The sequence below is a fragment of the Bubalus kerabau genome, chromosome 6 (genome assembly GCF_029407905.1).
Source record: "Bubalus kerabau isolate K-KA32 ecotype Philippines breed swamp buffalo chromosome 6, PCC_UOA_SB_1v2, whole genome shotgun sequence".
Taxonomy (NCBI): Eukaryota; Metazoa; Chordata; class Mammalia; order Artiodactyla; family Bovidae; genus Bubalus; species Bubalus kerabau.
In genome coordinates this window covers 51,943,640-51,957,468 of record NC_073629.1, presented here as the reverse complement: position 1 = coordinate 51,957,468, position 13,829 = coordinate 51,943,640, and the positions used below count along the sequence as shown (strand labels likewise).

Below are 13,829 nucleotides of genomic sequence, written 5' to 3'. Positions count from 1 at the left end.
TCTAGAAGCTTTGTTGTGTTTCCTTTAACATTTAGGTCTGTAATTTATCTGGAATCGATTTTTGTTTATGGTGGGGAGTATCAGTCAGATTTCTTATTTCTCTCTGGGGAAATGTGTGCACATTACAGTTTGAGAAGCACTGTTGATTTTTCTTTTCTTTCTTGTTTGTTGGTTTGTTTGCTTATTCCATAAGTAACTGAGAAAGATGGGAAAGGTTGGTCAAGATTTCTTGCCATAATTATAGATCATTTTTCCCTTTAGTTTTCTGAATTTTAATACTTTGAGACCATGTTCTTAGGTGTAAATGTGAGATTGTCATGTCTTCTTGGTAAATCAAACCTCTTAGCATATGGAGTAATTTTTCTCTACGTTTATTTAATTTTGGTCTTACAAGATCTACTTTGACATTAGCATTCTTTCGTTAGTATTTTCAAGGACTAGCTTAAAAAAAAGCCTAAACTGATAATCGATGTCTTTTGTGTGAAGAATTTAGTCTATTTACATTTAATGTCATAATTGATACATTTAGGTTTAAATCTCCCATCTCACTTGTTGCTTTCTGCATGTCCCATCTGTTCTGTGTTCTTTCTCTCCTTCTTTCTTTGGATCCAGTATCATTATTCCATTTTTTTGTCCTCTGTTAGCTTGTTTTTATACGTTCTTTTACTAATCATTAATTGGTTTCCCTAGATTAAAACTTGAATCTGTGTCTTACTAAAATTTAATATAAGTTAATACTTTGCTTCCTGGACAGTTAGTACCTTAGAAACTTACATTTACCCACTCAGCTTAACATGCTCATACTGTTGTGCGCTTTTATTCTCTCTGTATTTTTAAATCCTGCAGGATTGTTTATAATCAATGTTGAGTTGGATTTGCCCAGTTAATTACTCTTTTACTGTTCTTTATGTCTTCTGCATCTCTATTCTTTCATCCAGGAACATTCACTGTGGGCCTGAAGAATATCCTTTTTTTTCATTAGTGCCAGTTTGCTAATGATGAATCGTCCCAGTTTTATTTATCAGGAAATTATTTTACTTTCACTTTTGAAAGATATTTCCCTGGACATTAAATTCTAAATTAGCAGTTATTTTCTTACAGCCCACTAAAAATACATATTCATTGTCTTTTGGCCTCTATTTTTTTCTCTTATTTGAAAATACCTTCTTCCTTTAGCTACTTTTAAGATTTTGTTTTTTTCTTTTTGTCCCCTTGATTACCATCAGTTTTTGATTGCTTTGCCTAGATGTGATTTTATTTGTATTTATTATTTTGACTGTTACATACTTAAATCTGTGATTTCTTTCATTAGTTTTGGAATATTCTCAGGTAGTACCTCTTCAGGTATTGTTTCTGTCCCATTTTCGTTTTCCTCTCTACCTGGTACTCCAATTGCAGATATGTTAGTCTTTTTCACTGTATCTTCTGTCTTTTATATTCTCCTGCACTTTGCATTACCCCTGGAAGGGAGAGGTGTGTGACTATGTTTGATTCTGGATATTTTCCAAATGAATATTCTCTTTTCAGTCCTTTCTACTATGTTATTAAATCTATCCATTGAGTTCTTTTAAATGCTATATTTTTCAGTTACTAGGGGTTTCATTTCTTTCTTTTATACGGTTTCCCATTCTCTGCTAAGATTTTCCATCTTGTCATTTTTTTTTTAATATATTCAGCATAGTTATTCTAAATAAGGCTGATAGTTTCATTACATGGATTTCCTTAAGGGTTGATTTTATGAACTTGTGTTTCAGATTATGGTCATATTGTCCTATTTTATGTGGCAAACATCGTATAATAAAAAATTACAGAGATAACTTGACACCCAGGCTGACGTTATCTTCGTCTAGAGCAGATTTGTGTTTGCTTCCGGCAGCTTTGCAGCCGTCCCAAATCACTTTAATCCAGTCAGTGATTAAGGCAATTGGAAGCTGGGCTTCAGGCCCTGCAGCAGCGAGTCTGTTTCCTATTCATTCTTATTGGTCTCGAGTTTGGGGAAGGTTGACAGTACCTCTTCCTTTTTGGCATGCCCCAAACTTTGATGCTTAGGTTCTCAGTATCTAAATTGCCTCTTCTAGAATTAGTCAGTGCCTTCTCTGGAATTACTTTCTCCAAAATCTCAGACCATAATTCTTTACCGTCTTACTTAGCTCTCTGATTCTTTCAAACAAATGTGGGTTTTTTCCCACATTTGTTCTCTTTTTCAGTTCTCAGCAAGAAGAGTGGTTTGAATTATCTTGTCTGCCATTTCTAGAATTGGAGTTTCCCAAAATATATTTATAGTATTTGATAGTTTTAGTCCTTTAATCTCCTACATTTATATGACATTTAGCATTTTACAAAGTCTTTTTCTATACATTTTCAACATTTAATAAAGAAGGTGTTAGTATCCCTATCATACAGATGAGAAAAGGCTCTCAAAAGAGGGCAGATGATCAAGCAAGTTCACACCAGCCTGCTGACTAAGTAGATACTCAAATTTAAATCTTCTCCTTCTGAAGTCTGATTTTTAGTCTACCATATCATAGGTATAAACTTTTGTGTTTTAATGTGTTATTATCAAAGAAAGAATATAAATTTATGATTTTATTTTGCTTTGTTTAAAAATGTGATTCAGCATGATCCCACCTTTCCACTGATAGATTCAAGTTCTCAGAACCAGATCAGAAAACGCATCGTACTTGAAAAATTGAATAAAGTGTAAGTATGTAATTATCATTCCACTTTTATAATATCTAAAAATCAATTTGATATTTGTGGGTTTATAAGTTGTAGGTGTAATCCTTGATTTTTTAATTTTGAAAAATAATACATAAAGTTTACATGGATTTCTTCACCTGAGAAACTTGCATCTTTAAGGTGTTCTGCCAAAGCATATTGAAATTGTTTTGTGCTGAAGACAGAGACACATAATAAAGACAAAAGTTGAGATTATGGGACTAGAAAACCAAACTACCTCACTTCCATTCAATAATCTAGTGAAGTCAGGGAAAAAAATATCAGAGCTGGACCCATTTAAATACTGATTTGTGGTAAATGTGTCATCAGTTTCACATGTGAATAAGATTTTATAAAGGTTTAATGGTTTATTGACTTACTCGGTAGATATGCATATTCAGAGAACCATTTCACACTCAGAAGCTTGAGTTTTGCACTTTAGTTTTGAGCTTCCCGTAGTGGAAATTGTTGTTCTTGTAATTAGCCCAGTCATAAATGACATTTGAAAATTGCAATCTTGGTTTCTCTTTCAAAAGGAGCTTGAAAATCTTTTTTCCAGAGATGTGACGGATGTCTTGAACTTTTCAACTTGCATTTTTCTCTTCAGCAGAAAAGACAGAACGGTTTTTTTCACGCATTACTTAAGGTGTTGTGCACATGAAGAAGCCTTAATTCTGTAGTAGTTCAAAAATTAAAAGGCCTTTTCTAGCAGCCATAGTATTTTGAACAGCTTACTTTTCTAAAGTTTACATTTTAAATGTTTAATATTTATTGAATGCTTGTTATGTGTTAAGACTTCATATATACTCTGTTTTGCCTTTTTTCTATTCTTCATACTTGTACATTTGTTTCTGTTAAAATTTAATTTATATAACAATATAAGTTACCAGCTGTCTGACTTCGGATAAAAAGGTATCAATCCTTCATTTTAGTTACATAGGTTCTCAAAGTTGGGATAGATTAACTATGCTAGCATGTAATTGATAGGTAAGGGTTTATGTGAAAATGGTTTTCTAGACTTTTTAGCTAATGAAAGCACCCACTTTTAAATTTAAGACCACACAGCCATGTCACTGAAGGAATTCCGTCCCTTATGGGTTTTAGCTGCAACAGGAGATCCCAAAAGGAACTTTGCTAGAATCCCAAGTTATTAATATTAGGGTGACAACTAAATCTGAGAAGAGGCAGAATAACTAAAAGGAGGAGAAGCACAAATACTGAAAACAAAATAATAGTGACATAGGGATTTTTTTTGTTTCATTGTTTATGAAAGCAGTTAATTATTTTTCTCATTATGAAAGTTAACACTGTATTATAAAAGTAAGACCTTTCCTGGTTTCTGATTGGAACAAACCAATTATACAAAAAATTTATTTTAGAGAATCAAAGAAAGTGAACTATGCTCTGGGTATTAGATGATATTAAGGAACTGTTATTGGTTAAATATGATTTTATTATGGTTTTATACAAAAATGCACTTGTATTTAGATACATAAAGAGTAATTTAGGGGTCAAACAAAGGACATGGTTTACTTGAAGATATCGCAAAAAAGGAAAAATGAAGCAAATGGAACAAAATATTGGGAGGCTAAATCTGGGAATAGAAATGAGGGGTTATTATTTTTTCTGTATTTTGGAACATGTTTTAAACTTATATAATTTTTAAGTAATACATTCTTATTCCAGAAGGGTTAGGCTGTGCAAAATGATATAATTAAAGAAGTGAAAATCACTGTAATCACAGTTATTACTATTAGTATTTTGATGTTCATCCCTGGCATATATGTGATATATATGATGTGTGTATATTCATTCCCTTTGGTTCCATATGTTATAGTCTAAACCTAGAGAAAATGACATGCTTTATATATATACTGTGTGTGATATACAATTGTATTATAATATGTATGGTTTTATAAAAAATGGGACAACTTCGTGTGCATTTTCTACTTAACATTTATCATGAATATCTTTCCACATTAAAATATATAGATTGATGATATTTTAAAGGTTTTATTTTATGGTTACATCATAATTTATATAACCATCTACTGACACACATTTGTTGCCAGTTTTTCACTACTAAAATACTTCTCCAATAACTGTCTTTTTTTATGTTTGATTATTTCTTTAGGATAAATTTTGTATAGTATTGATTAAAATTGTTGGGTCAAACAGTGTCTGCATTTAAAATGTTAGTATATATTGTCAAATTGCTCTCTAGAAATGTACCAGTTTTTACCTTACCAAAAGGATTTAATAAATATTAAATCCACATTCCTGTAATGCTCCATTTGGAGGGCAATTCCTCTGGCCTGTGTTCTTTCCATTTGTTTAATATTTGAAAGTGAAAAGGTAAGAAAGAGACAAGAATATAGATACCAGCCAAAATATTTTTTCATTTCAATGCCTCTTTCTGTAGCATAGACTACAAAATAGAGTGTGGAGTTACTTTGAAATATTTCTTTATGACTTCTCACCAGTTAAACCTGGCTTAACTGTCTCCACCTCAGAGTCATGGTTACCTACCTATGAAATATCCAAACTTAGGCAAGAACCCCCAAAATGTATCTATATAATTATATTTTTTAGATGTATCTGCATAATTATATTTTAGTAGAAATTTATTTTTTAAAAGAAATGTAATTTTTATTTTCAGATTGCCTGGACTTTTGGGACCTCTTCAGATTACATTAGGAGATATTTACACACAACTTAAAAATCTTGTCCAAACTTTCAGGTTAGTATTAATACTACGATTTTCCTTCTCAGTTATTTTGACTTTATGTAATTGCCTTGCAGAATCCATAGTAGACTAAGGCATGAAGAAAGTAAATGATTTACCTTCATTGTCTTAAATCTTAATACACTGTTTTCTCTTCCACTGACAACATTATTTATATCTTTGGGGGGTTTTGTTTATTTTTAAATTTTTATTGGAATATAGTTGATTTACAGTGTTGTGTTTTAGGTGTACAACAAAGGGAATCAGTTATACACATATCCATTCTTTTTTAGAGTCTTTTCCCATATGGGCCATTATGGAGTACTGAGTAGCGCTCCCTGTGCTATACAGTAGGTCCTTACTGTTACCTTAATGTTGATGTAATTCCCAGTCTCCCAGTTTGTCCCTCCCCACCCCCCACTTATATCTTTTGTTAAATGCAGCCTGTTATTTGCTTAAACTTTGATATGTTTAGTTTGGATAGTTTATTTATGGAATAATCTAAAATTAAGGAGAATGATATATGAGACACAAAGGTAGCTAGTCAGTAATATCTTGGATTTTACTGAACTAGTAAATAGATATTAAATGACCGGCACTTCTGTATTGTTCAGCACTATGGACAATATAGAAGAAGCCTAAAGCCCACCCTCGAGGAAGAACTCCTGTGAGAAGATAAGGTGAGCACAGGGAACAGTGCAAAACAGTGGATAATTTAGTTTTGAATAGTGTAGAACAGACTTTGAGTGACAAAGACAGGAAAAGGAAGACTAGAGAATATCAGTTATGAAGTGGAAGAGTCGGGATTTTTCTACAACTATCAAGGTAAAAATACTCCACCAGGCTAAGACGAGATTCTCTACTAAAAAGCATTAGAGATAAGCCGCTACGTATGTTATGAGTAGAGATGTATACGAGATGTACATTTTGACCCAATGCCAATGACCAAAAATTCAATTAGTTTTTATGTGTAGCCAGACAGCACCAAGATAGGATGAACTTCTAGAGTAGAAGAATCATTTCATCTAAAAAATTAACTATTACTATAGTTTATTGCTAACAATAGTAGTATTGACACGTTCAGTTCAGTTCAGTTGCTCAGTTGTGTCCGACTCTTTGAGACCCCATGAACTGCAGCACTCCAGTCCATCACCAGCTCCCGGAGTCCACCCAAACCCATGTCCATTGAGTCAGTGATGCCATCCAACCGTCTCATCCTCTGTCGTCCCCTTCTCCTCCTGCCCTCAATCTTTCCCAGCATCAGGGTCTTTTCAAATGAGTCATCTCTTCACATCAGGTGGCCAAACTGGTTGAAATGGAGTAAAAATGTTCTTAGATGCTTGTTTTATCAGTCAGTAGAAGAGTAGAATGCTGTGGTAATTACGTTGCTTGTGAAAACATAATTTTATATATAAACAATTTGTAAAATTTTTCACTTAGCAAAATAGATTGACAGTTAATACAAACATTCAGAAAAATGTTTTCCGATAAATTATTTAATAAGAACTAAGATTCAAAGTTGGAGAAGGCAATGGCAACCAACTCCAGTACTCTTGCCTGGAAAATCCCATGGGCAGAGGAGCCTGGTAGGCTGCAGTCCATGGGGTCGCAAAGAGTCGGACACGACTGAGCGACTTCACCTTCACTTTTCACTTCCATGCATTGGAGAAGGAAATGGCAACCCACTCCAGTGTTCTTGCCTAGAGAATCCCAGGGACAGGGGAGCCTGGTGGGCTGCTGTCTATGGGGTCGCACGGAGTCGGACACGACTGAAGCGACTTAGCAGCAGCAGGATTCAAAGTTTAGGTATGTCTCAAAAATTCTTCATCTTCAGCTATTGAAAAGGATCATTTGTAACACTTTATGATTAAATCTTAAGTCTTCATAGACTTAAGACAATTATAAGTTGTCTTAAGACATTCTTGTGGAGTCTAGAATGTTTATATTTGAAAGTGAATATTGAGGGAATAACAAATCTGAATGATATGATTCTAATTACTGAGATTGTTACACCCATGCAATCACAAGATCATTGATCACACACAGGTTTATAAATGCCAGAAATGGTGCTCAGTTTGGGCTAGACCTTTGGAATACTGACTAACTGCTTTGTAAAAGGAGGATTTGGGCCAAATACCAAGACCAAAGCCGAACTTCTCTGTATTCCTTTTTCATTAAAAGAGAGAGTCTGTGTCATATACCTGTCACAAAGCCATACATCCAAAAGAAGGAGAAAAAAAAAGTGTTTTCAACTGTCTATAGTTATGATAAAGTTTGAATGCACAGTGTTCAGGATTTATTAAGGAAGTAAATATATTAAGATAGCTTAACTGAGGGAAGATGAAGACCAGGTGTTGCTCTATTTCATTGATTTTTTAAAGGACTTGGCATTCAGTTTCTTGCAGACAGTATTTAATTACCATTCTGAGCAAACTGGTTAAGACTCATTAGAAAAGATATAAGAATAAAACCTTTAACCTTGAACTACAGATAGGAACTTTGTACTTCATTTTTAACCCCACTCACTTAGAATAAATGAACAAGTAATTCAGTTTATTCTGACTGTATTTTCTAGCGCTATTTTTCTGTCTAATTGCATGTTTTCTTTTTTAAAAAAACTATTCTGAGGATCTCAGAACTTACTTGAAACCCATTGAAAAGAAATGTTTGGCTACAACTCAAGATTGCCACATTATTACTTTCATATGCCCAAGGAATTTAGGTATTTCAGGTTGGAAACTACTCGCTGTCCAGGCTATTTGTTATTTCGGTGTTTTGAAGCAGCCCTGATAATAACATTTAGTTCATGTCAGTACATGGACTCAGTTTGGTAACTACTGTGTCCTCGACTGTGCTTGGCACTTTACACATGTTATCTGATTTCCAAAAAATAGTTGTATTATCCTCATTTTATAGGTGAGAGATGACAGATTAAGTAATTTCAAATTACACAACTAGTAGTTGGGTTTAGACCCCAAATCTAAGTCAAGAACAGAGGTCTTAAGTGGTCTTACCACCAAAAAAAGAAAATGGTAACTGTATGTGATGGAAATGTTAATTTGCTTGATTTTGGTTGTCATTTCACAATATATTCATATATCAAAACATCAAGTTGAGTACCTTAAATATATATATAATTATTATGTGTCGATTATACCTCAGGAAAGCTGGAAAAAAATTTTAAAGAGTTTACTGTTGGTTTTCTTGGTAATTATCACTATTAAAGGTTTTTTTTTTTAAGTAATTTTATTTATTACCTCTCTAGACCCCAGGTAAGAACTCTACTTGAAATGGTTGTTACCTGTGAAACTAAACCTCTGTGATGTCTAAGCTAGCCAAGACAAGAGTTACAGTGTTCCTTAGTCTAGTAAGAGGTAACCAACAGATTGTAGAAAAGAGGAAACTCACATGTCATTTTCCTTTTATATTTATAAACTGTTATCACCTTTTTCTGTCATTCTTACTATATAAATCTTTTAAGGGTACTTTCTGCATTGTTTACACTAAATTAAAATAAAGCCTAGATGAAACTGTTGTTTCATGTGTGGGATTTGCTTCATAATTATCAAGGTTAGGGGATGTCGAATAGGAGGTTGTATAGATGAAATATGATTGACCAGGATTTGATAATTCTCAGTTGTGATGACTATATGGGAGTTGATTTTATGTTCTATTTTTATATATGTGTGAAATAAATTTCAATTGTAATTTTTAAAAAGTTTCAGGGAAATAAGCCAAAAAACTCCATTTTGGTGGTGTGCTTAGTCACTCAGTTGTCTTCGACTTTTTGCGACCCCACGGACTGTAGCCTGCCAGGCTCTTCTGTCCATGGGATTCTCCAGGCAAGAATGCTGGAGTGGGTTGCCATGCCTTCCTCAAGGGGAACTTCCCAATCCAGGGATCAAACCCAGGTCTCCCGCATTGCAGATGGATTCTTTACTGTCTTGAGCCACCAGGGAAGTCTGTTTTGGTGGAGGGGATGTTAAAAAACCTTGTTAAGTTGGTTTTTCCAAATATTTACTCTTTAGTACCTGCATGTCAAAATCTTTTGCTTAAATTGAGTTTGCTCTTTTCGGTAAAATGTCAGTTACTTATAATACAGAGACACCTCTGGTAAGATAATGCATTTTGGGGTCTTCAGATTCTGGCAGGACAGTTTTAACAGGTATGTGACTGTAGGCCAAGGCTTCTAGGTGAAGTCTCTGAGGAAACACCATATAAATGACAGTGACTAGTGTTGGGAGATCTTTTCAATCAATACTGGTGGTGGGAAAGAGTTGACATAAATAACCGTGTCTTTCTCTTTGAAATAGCAATCAATAATTGGAACTTGTAGAACAATGATTCTTAAGCCAGTTGTGCGTCAGAATTACTTGAGCTTTTAACGATGACAGATGCCTGGCTTCACCCCTAGAGATTGAGTTTCATTTGGTTAGGGTTGGGCCCAGACATTAGTATTTTTCAAAAGCCCCCCCAGGTGCTTCTGATGTGCAGCCAGAGTTGAGAGCATGTTAGAACTAAACATAAAGCAGCTTTTTCACCTTTTTGAAGAATCTTTCCCCAGTGAATAGAGCTGTCCTTTCCACTGAACTGCTTCATAGGCATTTAGCTGGAATGTTACATTGATTTACCTCTCATAGTGGTTCCATCAGAAGTTACTTGGTAATGATTAACTCGTCAGTGTTGAAGCAAGATATTTTCTAAATATGATTTGAATTAAAATTATATTTTGACACAAGTCCTTTTTAAATGTCATCAGTGATGACTGAAGGTATTTTTTTCTAAATCTATATTGAATTTCCAATTATATTTTGAAACTATGGTTTTAAAATGTTTCCTTTCAAATATTACTGTTTTAATTTTTGAATTATCACTCAAAATAGTGTTTGTTTAGCATTTGTGCTTGAAATTATTTTGGTTCTGCAAAAGGGAAAAATGTGATAGCAGGTAAAATTTTGCTGTTCTGCTGCTTAAAGTGCTTTGAAGTGAAAGCAAAGACCTTGTTCCTCAGTGCCTGAAACAGTTTAGAGCAGGCATTCAATAGATTTTTTTGTTGACTCAGTAAATAAATTCATGAAATCTAAAATTTGTCTTAGCTTTGAGAGATTTGAGTATTACAGAAAAGGAAATTCTATTCACTGCTTTTGCAGTTTTATTTTATCCTTCTTTGCTTATCTTTCTTGGGCCTTTTTTGGTTATGTGCTAGATTCTGTTTTAGTTGCTACAGGTGAAACAGTGAACAAAATAAAATTCCTTCTCTCATGGAACTATTTTATTAGAGAGGATATGTAAAATTTTTAAGACAATATGTGTGTTATTATTATGTGGTAATACACCCTTTTCCCAGTTCCATCACCTCCTTTTCTCCTCAGAGGCAGGGAAAGAGGGGATGGATGGTACCAAGGAGGGAGGAAGTTGTGATTTTATATAGACTGGTCAGGGAAGACCTCATTAAGAAGATCCTATTTGTATAAAGACCTCAAGGTTGTTAAGGGAACAAGCCATGTTGCTATTGGTGAAAATATATCAGACAGGGGAACAACAGGTAAAAATGCCCTGAGGCAGAAGAAGGCCAGGTATATTCACAGAATACTAAGGATGCTGGTGAGGCTGGAGAAATGAGCAAGGCAACAATAGAGAGATGGTTAGAGAAGTAAAGGGCAGGGATTGGCTGTAGTATAGGTATATAATCCTTGGAACCATGGGCGTTCTTTGACTTTTACTCCAAGTGATATGGAGAGCAGTTTGTGGATTCTGAATAGAAAGTTGACATGATCTGACATATTTTGGCAGTATCACTCTGGCTGCTGACTTGAGAATTATAGTAAATGGTCAGAGGCAGGAAGACTATTTAGGATGCTCTTTCTGTAATCTGCTGCTGCTCCTGCTAAGTCGCTTCACTCATGTCCGACTCGGTGCAACCCCATAGATGGCAGCCCACCAGGCTCCGCCTGTAATCTAGGCATAGATTAATAAGTAATAAGTGAAAGTAATAAAAAGTGATCAGATTGAATTTTGAAAATAGAACCATCAGAATTTGATGACTGATTTTGACATGGGATATGAAGAGAGTCAAAAATTTGGTCCTGAGCAACTGGATGGATTCTGAAGGACTGAGTAGCCATTTACTTAGGTGGAGATACCTGCAAGAGAACCCAGTTTGGAGAGGAAATAAGAAGCTCAGTTTTGTTATACTAAAATTTTGAGATGCCTGTTAGACATTCAAGTGGAAATGAAGGTAGATCACTAGTCCAAGTCTGGAATTCAAGGAAGAGGTCTAGGCTAGATATAATAAATTTGAGAATTGTGAGCAGGTAGTTATCTAATATTTAAAACTGTGAGCTTGGATGACACTGCCAAGGGAATGGGCATATATAGAGGTGAGGAGTGACCCAAGAGCAGAGGCCCTGGGGTGATCCAAAATTAGAAGGTCTCTGAAGGCATGCCAGGGAGAGGAAGGGGAATCAGGCAAGCAGAAACCAGATGAAGAGTGTCTCCTAAGGAGAAAGGAGTGATCAGCCATGTCAACTGCTTCTTGTAGATTAAAGTGAGAACTGAGAAATGTCCATTGGATTTGGCAACATGGATATCTTTTGTACATTTAATCCTCACAAGAACCCTATGAGGTAGATAGTACTATTGTCCCCAATTTACTAAATTAAATAAAGTTTAACAGTCACTGAACATGTCCAAGGTAAAACAGGTCTGAATATTGAAACCATATCTGTCAGACTCTTCAACCACTATTCTTGCTTTTTTTCCCTTTAATATTTACTTATTTGGCCAAGCCAGGTCTTAGTTGCAGTGTTTGGAATTTTTTTTTTTTTTAGTTGCAGCATGTGGAATCTTTAATTGCATCATGTGGGATCTAGTTCCCTGACCAGGGATCAGATCTAGCCCCCTCCATTGGAAGCACGGAGTGTTAGCCTGTGGACCACCAAGGGAGTCCTTGTACTTGCTTTTTATATCAAGTAGATTTTTTGTAGACATTTTAATTATGGGAAAAAAAGTGAGTTAATATAACAAAGATATGCTTATTCACTCAAAATTAATAGATTTTAATATTTTATAAGGTTTGATTGGCATACATTTTTAATAAAATAAATATCAGTTAATTTATTCAAAAAATTAATTGAACCTCTTCTGTCAGGCATTTGTTCTGGGCATTTGGAGTAAATATGTGAAGAACACAAATATTCCTGCCCTCAGTCAAGGTAAAACAGATAATAAACAATAATTGTATGTTAGAAGGTGAGAAGTGGTACGAGGATGAAGTAAAATACACAACAGAAAGGGAAGCTAAGAGTGTGGGGCTGGGAGGTGGAGAGAGTTACACTTGCTAATGGTGTGGCCCAAGTAGACCCTGCTGCAAAAGTGAGGTAAGAAAACTTTTCAGACGGATGAAATCACCAGTTCCAAAGACCTAAGACATGAAGTCCTCTTTGTCCTCTTCCCCAGTCCATTCTCCTTTGCTCCCCAGAAGCCATCAATACTCTGAATTTCATATGTATCTTTCCAGTCTTCATTTTATACTTTTAGTACATACATATATGTCCATAAATATGAGAATCTGTTCTTGATTTGTATAATGTCATTCCATACTTGCTGTGTTTCATTCAAATTATGATGAGCAAAATGTGTAAGTTTAGTTCCTTCATTTTAACAACTATTTAATATTCTCTAAAAATGCCACAATTATGTTTCTGTTATAAGCAGTGTCACATCAAATATCTTCATGTACATTTCCTTATGCATAGCGAGAGTTTAAGGTTTATATTGAGAAGTTATTCAGTTTCAGTTTTATTAGGTATTGCTAAATTGATTACTCACATTAACAGCATGTTTAAAAGTAAAATTTCTTCGTGTCCTCAAAAACCCTTAGTATTGTTAATCTTTTATTTTCACCAAAGTAATGGAGTGAATTACTGTTTTTATATTAATTTCTCAGCTTAATGATGAGATTGAGCTCCTTTTCAAATATTTACTGGCCATTCCGCTTTCCTCCTCTGTAAATTGCCTGCTCAAGTTAATTTATTGGCTGTTTTTTTTTTTCCCTCTCCAAAGACTTTATTTAAGATCAGTTTTAGGTTCATAGCAAAAGTGAGAGAAGGGTGCATTTACTTACGTCCCCTGCCCCCACATCTGTGGCCTTCCCCGTTAAAACCATCTGCCACCAGAGTCATACATTTGCTAGAATTGATGTACCTATATTAATGACATCATTCTAAGTCAGAGTCTGTGGTTCATTCTTGGTGTTGTGCACTCGATGGGTTTGGACAAATATTGAATGACATCTACCCACTATTACAGTATCATAGGGTATTTTCACTGACCTAAACATCGTCTGTGTTCTACCTATTCATCTATCCTCCCTTGCCCCATAGTT

The 13,829-nt window shown here is 34.7% G+C and overlaps 1 protein-coding gene across 2 annotated transcripts in view; it reads left to right on the top strand.

The window, feature by feature from the left end:
• Positions 1-13,829, top strand: part of RPAP2 (RNA polymerase II associated protein 2) — an 83,750-nt gene that overhangs the window by 34,727 nt on the left and 35,194 nt on the right. For both annotated transcript variants that reach the window (XM_055585158.1, XM_055585159.1), the window contains 2 exons: positions 2,618-2,700; positions 5,378-5,458. In XM_055585158.1, the coding sequence (XP_055441133.1) occupies positions 2,618-2,700; positions 5,378-5,458 (164 nt within the window). The remainder of the gene's footprint in view (positions 1-2,617; positions 2,701-5,377; positions 5,459-13,829) is intronic.